We start from the raw sequence: 19,258 nt of genomic DNA on the forward strand, positions 1-19,258 counted from the left end.
GAGATCACTAGAAACATCCCCAATTCATTCAATTCAAAAATAACTAATTAGTTCAATGAAGGTACGTGTGGTCGTGTGAAATGTCTTGCATTAAGTACCGTACTTTTTAGATCATGTTCCTTGTCATAAGAAAGTGTCCCCGTAATATGATCCCAGTCTGCATAGACACAAGAAAATAGAGCTGGGTAACATTAATGCAATGCAGCCATTGTTGTTATGAGTCACATCTGTCTATGCTTTTCCTGATATGACACACTGGAACATCGACCATTAAAAAGTCCTATTGGCAGATAATTGGAGGAGTCCAGGGCTTCAGAAACAATTCGATCTGTTCCTCACGTCACATCACTCTGAATCTTCTAGTTTAGGACAAAAAGTCATAAATCTTCTTTCCAAACACACAAACACTTATTGGTCGGTCAGCGTGAGTGCTCGTAATTCATTCCGACATACACACAGGTAAGCAGCTTGCACTTTCTGCGTCTCATTACCCCGGGGAAGCGCACTGTACAGCAGTATGTTTGAAATGTGTGCACTTTGTAAGATAAAGGAAGTGTGTGCTGTGCAGTAAAAGGGTGAAGAGAGAGGAAGAGGAGGGGATTTATAGATACCTAAAGGGAAATGTAAAAAAAAATGTGAGATTATGATCCAGTATTTGTGCCAAGTGTGTGTGTTTCACCGTGTGTTTGTGTGTGAAGGTGAGTGATAGCTCATTAGCTAAGTGGTGTGTGTTTAACTGATGAATGTGTGACCTTCGCCCTCTCTTCCTGCACTATGACCTCAGCTGCTTCACCAGGCTGATGTGTTTAAATGGATTTTATCACACATGTGGTCTGGCAACACTAAGCCAACCAAGCACAAAGGCAAACGGGCCTCTTTTTCTTTTTTAACTCTCTTCCAGCACAATAATGTAGGATAGGACAAGCGAAATAATGACACATCACACATAATATAATAACCCAACTGACCCTGATATTACATTTTCTTTGGCGATTGTTTAAAAGAAATGTATTGGACTGTTTTTTTTTTTGTTTTTAATATTGTAATTGTCATGAGCTGTGATTTCTATGCTTAAACCACAGGTAATAGATTTGGCCTGAAAAAAATATAATTGATGAGTTTTCCCCCAGTTTTAGTCATTTGTTATCAATGTGTTGCTTGTGTTGTGAAACATATTTACATTTTTAGTTGGAATTTCAATTCTCGTTGATGATATATTTTTGGTGATTATCGGTTAGCTGTCTAAACTTCAGTTAATGCTTTGGACATTCAGATTCTTGTATCACAAACAGTTATTTAGCCATGTTTTTTCTGAGCAGATTCACCTAGACGCATGTAGATTAGGGATCAGATCATCAACTCTGATGTATAACATTGTAGTTGCATGATGGGAAGTGTAGGACAGGTTGGAGAATGGGCAGTTTTAAAATAGGTGATGGTCAGAGCCAATGTTATGTTTAATGTGGCTGCCTCCTGTCACATCACCAGAAGAGAGCCAACTTTTTTATAGGACTCCAGTGACTTTAAGGAAATGTAAGTCTTGTTCAGAGTAACATCAAATGCCACATCTGGCTATATTAAAAAATACATGTATATTAAACTAAATACATTGCAGTGAACATAAAAGAAGAACATTTCCTCAGGTCAAAGAACGATTTTACAACCTACGATATTGAATAGCTCTTCAATGTTACACAGCTACTTACACTCTGCAGTGTTCCTTAATGTAATGTATTTATATGGAGAAATAAAAGAAATGAAAAATAATTGGATAATTGTGTGCACCTAGTTGACCTACATGAAACAGCAAGCCTTGCAGTGATCATGGACGGGAAAGGGACTGCCTACAAATATTTATTTCAGTAAGTAAACATGCAGCACCATCCTTTCACAACAGGACCAAGAAACTGTGACTTGGCTACCCTCTATAGGACAGGAGAAGAAATACACCAAGACTAAATATCAATCTTCACTTTGATTGAAGTGTGCATGGTGGGATAGAGGGCACCAGATGAGAGCAGAATTCATTACTTTGAGAGAAGAAAAACACATGAACAGAAAAATAACAATGTATTTTTTCCCCATGTCATATTGGGCAGAGAAAACAATTTTGACCTCAAACTGAGGGGGTGTGCGTACAATGAGCGCCCTGTGTTTCTAGTGTGATTATATAAGAGAAGGCCGTCTGTGGTCACCAGTGAGCGTTACGTCAACTCACTGAATATGATAATACGCGTTGCAGATGTTCTGCTGAAATGTAACTTGCAGAGCCAAAAACTGGTGGTTAAATGTGTGACTCTTAATGTGAGATTACATCTTTCATGTTTAGGCTACAGCAAACGGTGTTAAACAGCAATCACACAAGAAAAAGGCAGTTGCAGTGTAAGGACAATGTACTGAAAAAATATGACTCACAATTGGTCCATAATGAGAAGACAACTTTGGAGAAGCCTAACTATGAAAGCGGTCCAAAGTTGTGATAAACCAGAATTATGTATCTCAACCAGGCAACCCGCAACCATGTCCTCCTAAACAATGACATCATCAGAGCTCGCTGAAAACACAGCATACAAAATTTCAACGTAATTGAACCTAAAATGAATCATAACAAGTTACCGGTATATGACGCAAGAGTTGGTTAAAAAAAATGGAGGATTGTATATTTACAAGAACATCCTTTGTTCATAAGTGATTGGTTTGGTTGGTGTATTTGACCAGCGGGGAAAAAGCAGTCCAAAAGTTAATGAGGACTGGAAGATAGACATTTTCTGCAGAATGAAGAGTAACATTATTAAGTATGGAGGAGGAGGCAACTTGTGATAACTGGAATGATACCAGATTGTTGTAAATATATATTTTTTTCATGCCAACAACTGTCATTCCCCCCCTCACAACCAGATACCACACATAGTTTTCAGGGAAGTCAACCAAGGTAGAGTTTGTTTTTCAACCTAATTCAGCCGACAAAATTCTGGATTATGTGCTATCAAACTAAGTGGGCCATAATATTGAGTATTTGTATCTTTAAGGAGTCAATAAGACCAGTTGTTCTCACAGTGTGGGCCGCTTAAAATCATTGTAAAAAAAAATACATTAACAGCTTGTATGTCCATTCTTCAATTAACTATTTCAACAGTTTTTAAAATAAAAAACACACATACATTAATCTGCGGTGGATTTCCCTAATTTTTGCATTGGACTCTCCTGTTTCTGAAATAAAAATGTTGATCATCGGTGTGTGGTTTGGTTAGGCCCTTAAATATTTCCAAATTTGAAATTTGGCCACTGGATTCCTATGTGATTGTTTGGTTCAGTAGACCAGCTGGAAGTTTACCCACCTTTTCTATTTATAACTGCATTGCTAGAATCATCTCAGTCGTTGATGTTTGTACAGCTCACAAGAATATCTCACAATGTTTGGATAAAGTGCTAAACGAGGACAGCAGACTGCGCCGCGTAGCCAATTACTCAGTGTTGACAATCGCAGCAGCAGGCCTTGATGGAACGGAGCAGATGCATGGATTATGAAGGACACACATGTACACATAGGATGTATACACACACTCTCAAGAGAGCTGGGTTGGTGTGCTTTGGAGATACTGAGACAGATAAACACCTTGTGACCACGAAGCATACAAGCATGAGAAGCAATGATTTTTGATGACACAACCGATTTAAAACCATTTGAATGAGTATTGATTCTACTCTGTTGTACCTATGTCTGCCTTCATCATATTATCTGTGATTATTGGTGGGAAAACGGTTTGATGGTTAAATGTCTTACACTCAATTAAACCACACTGATGACGTATACAGCATATTGGCACGCACATCATCTTGTTGCAGTTTCTTTATGTGTCTGCTGTGTCGTTGGGGATTCAGATTTTTGTTTTAGCTCTTCCTAATTTTAAAAGGGTCAATTACTTTAAATCAATAGTGGTTTTGTACTTAGTGCAAGAGCTATTAACTGAGCACCATCTGGGAATGTTTTTTTTAATTGGGCGTTAAAGCGATCTGTAGCATTTAGTTTTGCAGTGCTGCACAAGGTGGACCAATAGTGTGTCAACACAGACCAGGATATACAACAATGATCAGCAGCAATAAGAAGGGTGATTACTAAACACAGGTTGTTCTGTCTACATGAGAGGCAGATCATAAGGGATTAAAGAAGCCTCCCCTTGTCTGTGAGACTTTTATTTTTAGACTCAAATGTACTGTTATTAACATTTCATAGTAAACCCTTGGTATTATCAGGTATCCGGTATTTTGAAGAGCTTCAAACAATATGAAGTTTATTTGTGCTGAAACATCAACATGTGCCGGTACATACAAATATTCCACTGGTAGAATTTTATCCTGTTACATAAACTGTTATTAAAAGCCCAGATGATAAATAAAAGATTATCTCCACTTTATCAGGGCTGCATACTGCAACACTGTTTCCCTTTGTAATAAAGAACGCTGTATGACACTTTTTTCGAAGGAAATGCCCAAAGGGCTGTACTTTATGTTCAAGAAGAAGAAATGTTTCAGGCCTAAGATCAACTTAAACTGTATGACTAGCAGAAAAGAAAATGCCCTTTAGAGGGACTTTACATTTCAGTGATGCTTTTAAAGCTTTTTTTTTACATTGGTTATTTTCTTTATTTTTGCATTAAATAAATAAATAATCTAACAAATCCAAAAAAGAACATTGAAAGTTTGCTGGAAATAATGACAATATTCTAAAGGCATAGACAAGGCAGACAATATCCAGCAGAAATACAGTATACTATATCTTCATTAGCACAATGCTTTCTTCCAAACTGCCCACAAGGTGGCAGTGGTGGGGTCATGCAGTGTTCAGCCTCCCCGACTGTGAGAAGCTCCTGTCCTCACAGAATTACATGCCCTATTAATGCCTTCCCTGCCTCTTCCCATGATGACCCACTGAACTGCAACTGCAGAGCTGGACCACACTTCAGAGGGCAAGAGAAACAAATGTCTGCTTTTTGTCCCTTGTTGGAAAAATCCTATTTGGACCACACACACACACATGTGAACACTGGAATCCTACCTTTTTAATTCTCTCTTGCTCTATCTGTTCACTCACTCTTATTAATTCTGCACATTTGCTGTGATTTAGCTCTCTCCCTGGCTGATATCCTGGGAAAGCGGTAGGAAAATCCTTAAGCTCAAGCTCCCCTAATCAGACAAACACACTTTGGAAAGGTGGAGCAAAGTCAGCCAGTGTTTTAGTTAAGTCAACACACCTCAGCAACCACAACCAAGTCTCGAGTTTGAGTCGCCAAAGACAAATCTGGTCAAGTCCACATTACCGGAGTAAAAATCCGAGATCCAGTCCCCACTACCCGAGTCTGAGTGCATATCCGAGTCCTCAAGGTTTAGTATGAGCCAACTTCCAAGATCAGCGTCAGTTCTCACTACAACACATTAATGTGCTGATTCGATTTAGTTAAATGCTTCTAAGCTGAGCTTTAACTCTCTATTATCTGTGAGTTAAGCAGTGTAGGTGATGATTTTTTTTGTGTCGTATGTACAGTATGAAGGTCTTCTTCAACTGTTTACCTTTAACTGCTGTTTCACTCCACTCTTCCACTCTAAGAACGCCAACTGTCAGTGTGGCACCTTTTGGATATGTAGAAAACACATCAATCTAAGATTCTGAACGATCCTATTGGCGTGTCTGGACATTTAAATTATGCACAAAGTTACAGTGCTGCTGTGTGTATAAATTGAAACTGGGCCCCTGTTGTGGAGAGGCACTGGTCATTTCTTCTGCGGTGAAATCGGTGCAGGTGCCTAATAAACTCAAAATACCTGCAATCCAGCCTGTTATCAAGCACAATTTGAAATGTTTTGATGCCGTCGTTTGTCCAACCCATAGTAACACCGGCACCGTGACCACCATGAAGGAAATCATTACCACTCAGACATCACAGAGGAAGTACCTGATATCAAATTTCCATTCAGTACATAACAATGAATGATCTGAGAGGGGCACAGCCAATCTGTCAGACAGTCTGAATTTATGTTCATCAATCTCAATTCTGTTCCTGTTGGGGATTTTTATCATGACATTTTAGGACTATGAAAAACAAATTAAGGCAGATGACAGACTCTTCTGCATGAAATGGTTTTCCATCAGATTACACTGAACTAATCAATATTCTTACATATTGATTGATTCTTCTGGAAACCTATCAGATGGAAACTAGAGCCTATATTCTGCAAGACCACAGGTGGAAAATACTACTTGGACCACAACCAGAAACTACAACGCTTCCGACACCAATTCGTGTCACATGCCAGTGTCTGTGATCTGTGTTATAATGCAAAAGCTGTCCAGAGATTGGCAATGAAATAAATATCTGCATACAATGACAGGAGTCTTTTTAAGTGAAGAACCTAAGGAGAATATCGCATTTCTCTGCAGCTACTAATAGCTGTATGGAGCCTTTTAAGCAACTATTAACAAATTGTTTTGGTTTTACAGAAACAAGTGTTTCCCTCAGCCAATGACAGCATGCAGGTGAGTTTAGGAGTGACAGACGTGAACGTAGCGGCAAAGAAGAGAAACTCTGGCCCTTTTTCAAACCAACCCCTACACCCTACACCCTCCGTGACGGAGTGCACTCCGTTAGAAGTTACACTCGCAGCTGAATGAAGTCTCCTTCATCAAGGTGTAGGGTAGTAGGGTAGAAATACAGCTGCAGGCTTTGGGAAAAACTTCCCTCTCTCAGGTGGAAACAGGAACTGTATGTTACCATGGTTACTCAGCAGTATCTTGCGGGAACGGCTTTTTTTTTTGTAGCTAATTCTGTAAAAATATTTATGTAGCCTAGATTATTCTTATTCTTCTTCAGTTATATTAGTGAAGACTTATAACAAAACTATTTGATTGAGCCTACATTGTTTATTGTAATTTATAATTTAAGTTAATTCATCGTAATTTCATAGAACAGGGTGTCCTAAATTAAAAGACGAGGATAATATCATTGAACATCAGAGCAGCAAAACGTGTATTTTTTATTGTTGAATTGAGATTTCAGAAAGACATCAAAAGTAGAAAAATAAAGAATAAATATTAACAGCGAAAAGTTGTCTGCAACATGATTTAATATTCTTTTGATTTTGCAAAAGTCCATGTAAATATGAAACACTTTACAATAAATAAACATATATTTGATCATCAATACAATACACATTTGAAGTTGTTAATGTCTGTATGACGATATCAAATGTCTGTCTTAGTTGGAGCAGTGTTTATAGGCACTTGTACGGAACTCACAGGTTGCTTCATCCATGACGACCGGACACAATAGGCGTGTTGCACGTGATCCGAAAGTCGGCATCGGTGCAGACTCGCTGGTGGAGGGTTTTATAACCCACTACCACTCCCCGCTAATTGGTTTGGGACGGACTTAATATGGTGGACCCTCCATACCGCTTGTACTGCAGGTCAGACTTGTAATGACACATTTTAAAAGATTGTGCCTGCAAATGGATAAATAAGATACTAAAAATCAACCTCAGCTATCCTATAACATTCATCTGCTTAGCATTCAGCAACCAATGTATGTGCTTTCCCCATGTGTCCAACGCAGCAGTTTTAAGTACCAACGCTCATTTCCTGCCTTCAGCTGCCCTGTGTCATCCTCTAATTTCCTTACTCGCTCTCTCCATCCCTGGCTTTCCTGTTGCTATTTGTTGGCTCACACATACTCCTTCTCACACTCTCAGTTTACCTCCCTGCAATTCTCTATCTTTGCTCCATCTCTCTGGATTACAGCATGCCTTTCACTGTTTCTCTCTCTCCCCTCTGTGTCTCTACATGCAGCTCACATGCTCGGCTCTCAGCAACCCGCCATCAGCTCCATCCAGCAGGGCTGCAGTATTGATGAGGGAAGCGCTATTGGCTGAGCACTACAAATCTACTCACACAAGATCGAATCTCTGAGCGCTTCCTAACGTCACTGTTATATATTACATACTGGCCTTCAACCCTCCATGGTTTGCTCCTAAAACCGGGGCATGCGGCCAACTCTTAGACCACTGGTATTCCTCCTCAGCTACATTAGATGGACTGCCCAGCCCCGCAGGGAATATATTAATTCTATTAGCAGGGAACCTTTTGCTTACCACTTGCTTATCAACAGAAGATCAATGATCACAACCACAGGCTGATCTTACGCATGACAAAATACAAACATACATTCAAAGGAAGATTTAAGAGCTTTGCAATAGTCAATAATCCACTCTTACATTGTCAATGAAAAAGCAACATGTCTAACATACCTGAATTATGGTAACAGAACTTGTTGAGGTGGGTTTTTTTATTCGGTCGCATCACAACATTTACTGTTCCATAGCCGATACAATTGGATCATTAAACAGCTTTTTTAGGTCTTTCAGGTCTAATCTGGTATATCGTTGGAATGCCTAATAAGTCACCTTTACAACGAGGTATAACTTGTAAGGATCGTGCATTGGTGGAATGTGCAACACAGCTAAACGTGTGGGTGGCGTCCCAAAGAAATGTGCCAAAATCCCCTTCTGTTGGTATTCACTCCTGTTTTGAGTTGCTTGATGATTAATGCAATTCAGGAATACGTTTTTTACACTTTATTCATTTTACACTGTCAGGGACCTCAGTAGCGTGTGGAAGATCCATACACAGCCACAACAGCTTGGCACCTCCTCCTCATACTGGTCACAATTCGGAATTGGGTGGCATCCCATTCCTCAACCAGGAGTTGTTGAAGGTCAACCAGCGTGGTTGTGTTGGTCACTCTGGCATGAACAGCATGCCCAAGATGATCCCACAAGTGCTGTCAATCAGGTGCCAGTCATACACCCGTAACTGACACACACCTGACAGCACTTGAAGCTCAAAACAGGAGTGAATACCAACAGAAGAACATTGCAGGGGATTTTAGCACATTTTTTTTGGGCGCTACTCACACGTTTAGCTGTGTCGCATATTCCAGGAATGCACGATCCTTACAAGTTATACCTCGTTGTAAAGGTGACTAATCAGGCTTTCCAACGATATAAAATACAACACCAATTAGTATTTTTAAAGGGGCAACACAAGTGCCCGAAATAACGTTTCCAAACTTTTTGGGGGGGAGTTTATATGCTTTTTATGTGAGAATCAATGTATGCTTCAGAACAAGTTTGAGTCTGCAGTGTGCATTACTATCGATACACATTTCTGTTGGGATTGTTATTTTGTGTGTGCCTGTTAACTGAAAAAAATATCTTTCTATGGTCTATCTCACATCTCAGCGTCACATTTAAAAATCAATCAAGTAGAAATCTTGACGTGTTATTTTAAATCGTGACTGCCTCCAGCATCTCTTTGCTGCCTGTTGATATCAGTGAATAATCCCTGCCTCATCTCTGCGCTGTGTTCCAGCCAGCTGCCCTTTCATTCAGTCAAAGACTACTGGCTGGAAAAAAGAGCCCAACAAAAATCAATGCAGTTTACAGTGCAATGTGTGGGAACATTAGTCAGGTTAGAGTCAGCTCATTTCACGATGGGCGATGGGCACTGCAAGCTCACAGATTTACATCCCAGGAAGAGTATTAGCATATAGACGCACTGGTGCTCTGTCTGGGAAAGTTATGACTAATGGATGCTATTCTACCTCTGTCTCTCTATATCACATTCACACTCACAACCCTGGCATGTTTTAGTATGCTGACGGAGAGTCGTTTAGGCTAGAAGGAAATTCAAATCAAGGTCTCAGCTACTTAAACTTGCTCTGAATCCAATATGAGAAGAAGCACACACATTTAACAATCTGTAATATGAAAGGCAGATTCAACGGTCTAGAGTTGACTGTTAGGTCTACTTACACAATTTCAATGGATGGGTATCAAAGATCAATGAAAAGAGAGACGTAGTTAAAGTCTGTGTAAATAAAGTGATTCAATTATATGAATCTGTTAAGTTACTGGCCATCTTAAAAATAGGTACCAACTCTCCCTGCCATGCCTCCAAACTCCTGCATCATTGTTGTGCTTGTGATCATGGTGACGACTCCCTCCATTATTGTCGTCCCTGGTTTTACAGCCTTACAGCCAGTGTTTCTATGACAACATGCACAACAAAAGGGCATGCCAGTCCATTTATTTTAATAGAGAGCCCAAACTCACTAAAGGGGAGGAATAGAAGTCAAATGTCAGAAAAAGCTTTGGCTCATGACTGCACTTATCTTATCGGAGAAGAGAGTACTTTTGTTTCTGTTTCTCCTGCAGCAACCTGCAAAGCTCTCTTGATTTAGTTTGTTTAAGTTATAAAACTCTTTTAAAACAAACAACAGGGCCTGGTGGAAATCATCATCTGACTACTTACAGGACAATAATATCATTACAGGACTGTATTCATAAGAGTAAATAAAACATGTTCGTAGAAGCTATGGCTTCAGGCCTAAATACAAAAGTAACTGGTTTGGTTGAGTTCCAGGACTTGTTTTTCTTTTTTTCTTTTCCCCCCAAAGGACTTGTAGTGTGGATGTTTTTTTGTGCTGTGTGTTATAAAAAGTCATTTGAAACTAATTTGTTATTATGATCTCTGTAAATGACCTCAATTAGGCAACTAATGACTGACTGAATATTGCAAGTTTAAATGTGGTTGTCTTTGGTGTTTTTTAAAGCAAACATGTCAAATATTTCTTCATAAAAGGTTCTTATTGATATGCTGTTTTCTTACAGCAAAACATATTTGTGTTTCAAAGTGTTAGTTGGAGCAAGTTGAACATCACTTTGGGCTCTGGAAAGTGTGCTCAGCTGAAACATTACATTTAACAATTGATGAGATGATTAATCGAAAACCAATCACTTTGATCGTTCAGACAAAATTATCCTAAGTGATGGTCAACTGGATATCATGCATTCGCAAAACTCCTGAAAATGTCCTTGAATTTTCTGAGTGAGCTATGATGTGTGAACACAAAAGGCAACATTTTTTTACCCCAACTTTACACAAGTTACATTTTAGCATGGAGTTGGCGTTAGCTGATGTGTGACTAGAACAACCCCCCCCCCCCACCGGATTGTTGATGGACGGTCTGTCCCTATCCCTCTTCCTGCATCTTATCCCATCTCTCCCCCTATCCCTTTCCAACCCTGGCGCAGTCTAGGCCTGTGAAGGCTGTTTCGTCATGAGCCAGGGATCCGGCCGAAGATTTCTGCCTTTTAATCAGGCAGTTTTTTCTTACCAATGTAACTTTTGCTGCTTTGCTAAAGTGCTCATGATGGATAGGCCGGGTCTTTGTGATATAGCAATAAGTAAGGTCTTTTTACCTGCTCTTTTGTAATGTTAACAGACAAAGAGTAAGGTATTTTACCTGCTTTTTGTAAAGTGTCTTGCTATAACACTTGTTATGAGTTGACGCTATACAAAATAAATTGAATTGACTAGCAGGTAAAAGTCAGGAACACAGGTGAGCATGGTGATCACATACATATAACCAATAAGCAAACATGTGCAATTGCTAGGATCTTCTTCTCCACTGTTTTGTTGATACTGTAGATTTGTCCAATCATATCAGACCCATCCCACTCTTATTGGACCGGAAAAACTTCACGCTGCGAGGGATGTGTGACTTTAACTTTGGACAATTTCAGGGCTAGGCTGCCGTAAAATGTTATTTAGAAAAAAAACAGAAGTGCATATGAGAAAACAGCTAATGTGTTTTTTTGGAGAGTACGTTGGGAAAGAACAAGCAATCTAAAGATCATCAACCCTTAACTATTGATTAACAATGATTAACATCTATGACCATTTGGTAACATTTTAAAATAAAAAAGAGCTTTTTAAATAAGCTGAGAAGGAAATTGGCTCTATGATCAACAATGAGGATAAACTGTAGTGGCAGCAGATTCATGAAAATGTTTGAACTTGCTGATATAAGAGATGCTGCAAGAAGAATGGAAATCAAGGCTTCACCTTTGGTGTTATATCTCAACCTGCTGGACTAACAACAACTCTGTTGTTTTAGAGCTGCAGTTTACCATTGTTTGCAATTGTGGATCCATTTGTCCATCATTTCCTCAATCGTCCACAGCCAAAAGATCGTTTTTTTAACTAATCATTAAAATGTTTGGCATATAAAAGAACATTAAGCAACTAATTATTGATACAAAATCCTATTCGCAGCTTTTGTTTAATCCTGTTTGTTTAGATAACAGGCCTTGAGGTGAGACCAATATGGTGAAAACAAGTGAATACACAGCCTAAGCCTTTGACATCGAAACTTGAATATCTTTCTCTCTTTCTCTTACTAGCACACACGTACACACACGCACACCTATTGATGAAATAAAGGGATGAAAAACACGACTATAGTTCAGACTTCAAAAGACAAAACTAAAAGTTGAACAATTTAAGTGGATGGTGAGTCAAAGTGAACTTGGTATGAACTTTTCTTGAGGGCCAAACCTAAGTTCAAAGCATTTCCTGCACACAAAATACAAGTACACACACGCACACACACACACACACAAAGAGCAAATGCTGTGATCTTTTTCGTCCATAAATCCTACAAAAATATAACAAGGCACAACAGTGCTTACAAATCAAAACTGGTGTCTTTGAAATTTGCTCCAAGCCTGGTAGATGTTGTTTGGTCAGCACATCCAACAGATGTGATAAAAACTTGAAAAAGGTATTTGAAGACTTGTAGCTGCAAGGCCAATAGATTGTTTTCTTGTTTACAGACACTCGGCTGCTCAGCACTGATGTAGTTTTACTCCAACATGTTTGCTAAAGTTCTCTCCTGGGTGTAGCAGAAATATAATCATTGCATTGATTCTCAGTCTGTGAAGAAGAAAATGTAATAAATTATTCCTGAACAATGGATTCTGTCAACAAATTCTGATGTGCCATATTTGCTGCTGCGAATACACAGTGTACATGGTGATAGTATCTTAAAGTAGCCAGTTTTTTTCTTTCAAAATCTACATTTGAATCTTAAGATTTACGGCATTCAGAAAAACACAACAAATCTGGTGATTTCTGATACAGGTTCCTGTGATTAGAGATCCGTTTTGCTATTCTTTATCACCAGCTAAAAAAACAAGACTGACTTTAAGTTAATTGAGCCTCTACCCAGAGATAAATGTAACCACCAACATGCAAACAACAAAATGCTTAACTGTTTGAATTTACATAAACTAACATTTACGTGGTTCACCTTCTTTGTAATATCTTTGACAGAAAGCTTACATCCCAATAAGAGCAGGCACTTGGCAGCAATGGCAAGAAAAAAAAACCTCCCTTTTAACAGATCGAAAGCTCCAACAGAACCAGTCTCATTTGTGAGTAACCATCTTTCGCAGCCATCTTGGACCTCAGATGGTACAAAGTGTGAGAGAACAAAGAAACTGATCGTGCTAAAGAAGTGCTTTATAGACCTTTTGACACCGTTTTTCTTCAAAGCACACCTTCATGACCCACTGAAACACCTTTGGGACCCACTTTTGGGTTCTCCTGACCCACCTATTGAGTACCACTGCCCTAATGTTTCAACTTCATGGGGACTAGGGTTAGTTATTCTGTATGTGTGCACATGCATTCACTGAAAGTGTATGTGTGTACATCTGAATTATTTTATTCAGTCATGGGAAGTTGTATCAGCTTAAATCAGGCTCAAGATCAAAGTCGAGGGACAATGACTGGTCTGAATCTTTTCTCCCTGAGTACACAAAGCTCTTAATATTACAGCATATCTGTGGTGGATATGTGTGTGTATGTGTGTATGTGAGTTTGTTGTGGTTTCTGAAAACAAAGCTTGTCTCCGCTGTGGGAAGCCCTTCAGCGCAGGCCGGGCAGGACTCTGGATCAAAGCAGAACACAACCCTCAAGCATGAACTCTCTCTTTGAAAAGTGAGAACGGGTGTAAGAGAAGTCAAGAAAAAGAGTGTGTTGTTGAGAGTGTGTATGTGTGTGTGTGTGTGTGTGTGTGTGTGTGTGTGTGTGTGTGTGTGTGTGTGTGTATAAGGGGTGTGTCTGCTTGCCCTGGTGCCACTATATGACCATGACGTGGAACATGTCTCAAAACAGTTGGAAATGAATTGATGAATTTATGTCTGAGTGGATTTGTTAAATTGTCAAAGAAAGAGCCAGAGAGCCAGAGCTCAAACTAAGACGATGCAGTCATACGTGAAGCTTTTAAAATTTGACTGGATCAGTACATCTTCAAATTTAATCTCATGCACTAAGTGGTCTGCCAAGTAATACAGCGATATCTTGCCAAACCCTATCATGATGTATTTCATTTGCACGCGACATTATGTATCTGAGATTTAGATTCGACGTATGAAGTGTTGTTACATGGAAAGATCACATAAATAGAGAATAATCACATTTACATGTAAATCATTTACAGTAACCAGCCTGTATGAATCCTTGAGGTATAAATCAAGATTAAATATCTAAATGAGTGTTACCATTTAACATGGATCAGACTATTTAGAGATTCTGGTATAATTAGTATAATGATCCATAGTTCAGAATTAGACAACACTGTCTACCCTTCAGATGGTGGAAGTCTGATTTCAAAACAAATTGTCTGCTCAGAAAAGTTCAAGTACTGTACATAGAACAAATCCTTTAGTCAAACTAGATTAAATGCTTTGATGATTCTCATTTATTCCTATGAGAGTCGCCGTATATAATCTACAGATGAAGCTATAACACAAATAGCAATTTCTGCCAGCCTTAGGTCTACTGCATGTAATCTAAGATCATTCTTCTCTGATCCACTCGTTGTTTTCTGTTGTTTAATCCCTATCAGGATTAAACCCTCACTATATCCCAGCATACACTGGGCACAAGGCAGGACCACTTCCACAACATCTCCAGAAATCCCAGAACAACCACTGGATTTTTTTTTTTATTCAAGATAGCTGCTTCTGGAAAAGGTCCTGAAACAGGTGGAAATCCAGCACTTGAAGACTGACATTTTCTGATAATTTTTCAAACTGAATATTTGCTTAACTGTCTTTATGAATGGATTTTTTTTTTAACATACATCTGTATGCTGCATTTAAATGTGCAGGTTTTTTTTTTTTTTTTTTTAAATCTAGTACATTCTAGAAGCAGCCCCCCTGAGGTGGTCACACCTTTGGTATCACCTAATTGATGCCTTTTTCGACTACCAGTGACGTCGCTCCAATAGCATCATGCCATGAAGTCAAAGCCCCCCACTCACTCCACTCCAATTCGCATGCACTTCACTTGGCCACTGCGCTGCTCACGCCGCGGAGATCACGCCGAGATATTCCCGTGCATCTTCCCTTTAAGGACTGCCAGACAAACCCAGTGATACACCAGGATACAAGGCTCTCATATAGTCAAGAAATGTTACATAATCCAAAAAAAATCATGCGAGATCCTCAAATAGGCTTGGCGAATACTCCTTATCCATCTCACGGTGCCATCACTGCTGCAAAGGGTGCCAAAGAAATGATCTGTCACATCTGTCAAAGCTTACCAGTTCAATATTATATTGCAACCAGAGCCTATAGGTGTAAATCAAACTGTAGGTTACATGCAAATTGTTACTGGAAACAACCATTAGGGAGTTAAAGTGGGACCAGATACCCAGTCCACTAACGTAAAATTTCAACTTCCCATACCGCAAAAAAAAAGCAGTCTGTGGGGATGAAAATACACACCTATCTGCCATATGTGCTCACAGTCTATACCGCCAACGCACCGTGCAGCAGCACCGGCGTCATACGGTGAGCCACCCCGCTGCCCAACACATCAAACCCCGGCAAACAAACACTTCACTCTCACTACGTCGCACGGTCATGAACCGCCGCCCCACTTACCTCCGATTGTGACCTGTTCTGTCTTTCTTCCCCTTTGGCCTCCTTTTTCTGGCCTGGATGGCCATCACTGCCGGGGTGAGGGTGTGTTTGTTATCCGCGGGCATATCCACCGTCCGAGTCCAGGGATGGGTGCAAGAGGGACGGAGGATAGAGAGAGAGAGAGAGAGAGAGAGAACAAACACACATCATCTGAATGTGTTTGGCACGGGTCATATACAGTCATATAGCGTCTTTTAGCGTGCTCCGGTAGATTCTAACCAGCGTAACTTCCGCCACCTTTCATATTAAATAAAAGACTAGAACTGTGTTGGCGGAGCTCAGTCTGAAGGCAGAAGGATACACACCTTTCCTGGAGCTCATGTTTCCTCCTCTTCCCCTCAGCAGGAGCGGGCAGCTCGGTGGCAAGAGCCGGATTCTCCCTTCCTCTCTTACACACACACACACACACACTCTCTCACAAACACCAACACACACACACACACACACACACAACCTAAAGATGGCACGCGCTCCCTCTGCCGTTTGAAGTGGGAGTCGCGTGCAGAACTGCTTGGACATGCGCAGTCCAAATTGATAGACCATATTAGTAGTAGTAGCAGTAGTAGTAGTAGTAGGCCACAAACATTTCTTCCTACAAAGTTAAGGCTACCTGCTAAATGTGTTAAATTTAAGGTTCGGTGCATGTGAACTAGTAATGCTTTATGTCGGTCTGATTAACCCCTGCCTGACTGTTCAAACTGAGTGGAGCACCACAGTTGTATTGGTTTTATAACAGCCTAACTTTTTCATTTTATTTTAATTAGGCCATTTAAAATGTATAGCTCTAATAAAGAAATAGGAACCCTGTTTTAAATGACAAAAAACTGAGTTGCAGTGTCTATCTATCTGTCTATCTATCTATCTATCTATCTATCTGTCTATCTATCTATCTATCTATCTATCTATCTATCTATCTTATCTATCTATCTATCTATCTATCTATCTGTCTATCTATCTATCTATATCTATCTATCTATCTATCTATCTATCTATCTGTCTATCTATCTATCTATCTATCTATCTATCTATCTTATCTATCTATCTATCTATCTATCTATCTGTCTATCTATCTATCTATATCTATCTATCTATCTATCTATCTATCTATCTATCCATATCTATCTATCTATCTATCTATCTATCTATCTTATCTATCTATCTATCTATCTTATCTATCTATCTATCTATCTATCTATCTATCTATCTATCTATCTTATCTATCAATGGTTAACTAAATGGAATAGCTTCTAAGGGTTATGGATAACGTCAAAATACTAGTCCACATACCCTTAATAGTCTAAGTAAAATGGCACAATTCATAAAGGCCTTGTTAGGTAGCCTATAGGAATAGGAAATTGAGGGAAATTTTCACTAGGCTTATTTGACAGCCTTCTTCTTATGACACCAAATAAGAAATGTAGCCAAGACCTTACATTTTCTCAGCTATTGATCAATTATTACAAACAAATTAGGCTGATTATTTTAGCCTTAACAAGTGGACTATATCCTACGACGGAGGATTAGGGCCATGTTAAAAAAATTTTTTTTTTTTTTTAATTTCAAGATTAAACCCGTAAATTTACGAGAATAAAGTCATAAATTTATGAGAATAATAATAATTAGACTGTAAATATTACTGGACGAACCCTGAGTGACGTCACCCGTCTGTTACGGAGGCATAAAATGAGTCTAATCGATGGGCGCATCCATATTAGAATTGCAGTCTCAGTGGGGTCTCAACCATCGACTCCATGCTTGAAATGCTGTCTCACCCTTACCTTCAGTCAACCTAGCAAAAGGCTGAGAGCTGGAGCTGAGGCGAGTTTTAAGCATCCTGACAAACCGTTACACTGCGCCCGCCTGTCAAGCAGGTCAGCTACAGGCCTTGTTGTGAATAACTCTTATCCTTCATCAAATCAAAACGGATGAGTCATCAAAACATTCACTCCCTGTACAGTGTGTGTCGATCAAGACATGAGCTAATCAGACCTATTTTTTTTGTACCAAGCTGTAAACATGTTAATTTATGTTGTAAAAACGGGCTTTTTTGGCTGTGGGCTTATGGCACTTCTGGTGCTTCTGGAGCCAGCCTCAAGTGGACACTCGACGAACTGCAGTTTTTTTAACTTCATTTTTCGAGACTGGAGGTTGCTGCTTGCTTTTTCCTCATAAATTTACGACTTTATTCTCGTAAATTTACTACTTTATACTCAGAAATTTACGACTTTATTCTCGTAAATTTACTACTTTAATCTCAAAATATATATAAAAAATTTTTTTTAACGTGGCCTTAATCCTCTGTAGTACAAACTGGCTCTGCACATTAGACATTTTAACAAAGCAGACAAGTGCAACAGACAAAAATAGTTGTGTTGGGGCTTTACTTTTGCAAATATGAAACTACACATGCTTTTGGCAGATCATCTTCAGATTGTCATAAAATATCAGGAACCTGAAAAGATACTGCAATAAACTTTGGCTTTTCCGAAGAAAGAACCACACTGATTTGGAGGAAGTTGTCTGAAGAGGAAAATACTCTACTTTCCTCATTTTCTACTTTAATCATTTTGGTCACTGGTCTCGAACTCGTTAATTTACAAGATTATTCTCGCAAATTTACGACTTTATTCTCGTAAATTTACGAGTGTAATCTCGAAATTAAAAAATATATATTTTTAACATGGCCCTAATCCTCTGTCGTATTATCCTACTAAACATTAAAAAAAAAAAAAAAGGATATCCATGAAAAAAAAATGTTTTGGGAGGCTACTTGATTGTTTTCTTTTGCATGCAAAGGATAACAATCTGCATCTGGTTTACATTAAAAACTCTGCTATTAAAACGCATCGTATTGCATCCCAACAGGAAATTCAACACTACTCTATGAAGACTGAATCAGGTTTAAAACGAAGTAGGCTACTGTATAGGAATACAAACCACTGCCAGCAGTCTTATCATATGAAGGCGTTGTTTACCAGACAGTGGGGCAATTCTAATTTATTACTTTAGTCTTTCCCTTACATAGGGTCTATATGCTATGTTGACAGTATTTCTCATGTGTTGAACAGAAGTGGGACAGTGTCGATGATGTGTCGTGGGGTCGTGATTGTTGAAAAGGCACCGGTGGGATTCGAACCCAGGATCTCCTGTTTACTAGACAGGCGCTTTAACCATCTAAGCCACGGCGCCGCCATCTGCTGCCAAAAATAAAACCGACAGAGTCACATAGCAAATGATCGCACCATGATGACAAGGTGGACTACAGAAATAATAGCCTACATAAATTAGTTAAACTTTTATCAAATTATTTGGTAAAACATCGCCCCCCCCCCCTAACCTGAATCTACCTGCACTTGAGGAACATAAATTG

General features: G+C 39.2%; 1 protein-coding gene and 1 non-coding gene across 7 annotated transcripts in view; both read right to left on the minus strand.

Moving 5' to 3' along the window:
• Positions 1 to 16,294, minus strand: part of srpk2 (SRSF protein kinase 2) — a 74,989-nt gene extending 58,695 nt beyond the window's left edge. The window contains exons 1-2 of one of the 6 annotated variants that reach the window (XM_065957014.1): positions 16,194 to 16,294; positions 15,850 to 15,916 (exon numbers count right to left, since the gene is read on the minus strand). In XM_065957014.1, the coding sequence (XP_065813086.1) occupies positions 15,850 to 15,916; positions 16,194 to 16,209 (83 nt within the window). In that variant the 5' untranslated portion in view covers positions 16,210 to 16,294. Of the gene's footprint in view, positions 1 to 15,849; positions 16,067 to 16,193 lie in introns of those variants that run through there. The other 5 variants (XM_065957012.1, XM_065957011.1, XM_065957010.1 and 2 more) reach the window with 5 other exon arrangements.
• A 2,709-nt stretch (positions 16,295 to 19,003) lies between these two features.
• trnat-agu (transfer RNA threonine (anticodon AGU)) lies at positions 19,004 to 19,077 on the minus strand. The gene has a single exon. It is a non-coding gene; the product is annotated as a tRNA-Thr (tRNA).
• Positions 19,078 to 19,258: the final 181 nt, after the last annotated feature.

This window comes from Labrus bergylta, chromosome 7, assembly GCF_963930695.1.
Source record: "Labrus bergylta chromosome 7, fLabBer1.1, whole genome shotgun sequence".
Taxonomy (NCBI): domain Eukaryota; kingdom Metazoa; phylum Chordata; class Actinopteri; order Labriformes; family Labridae; genus Labrus; species Labrus bergylta.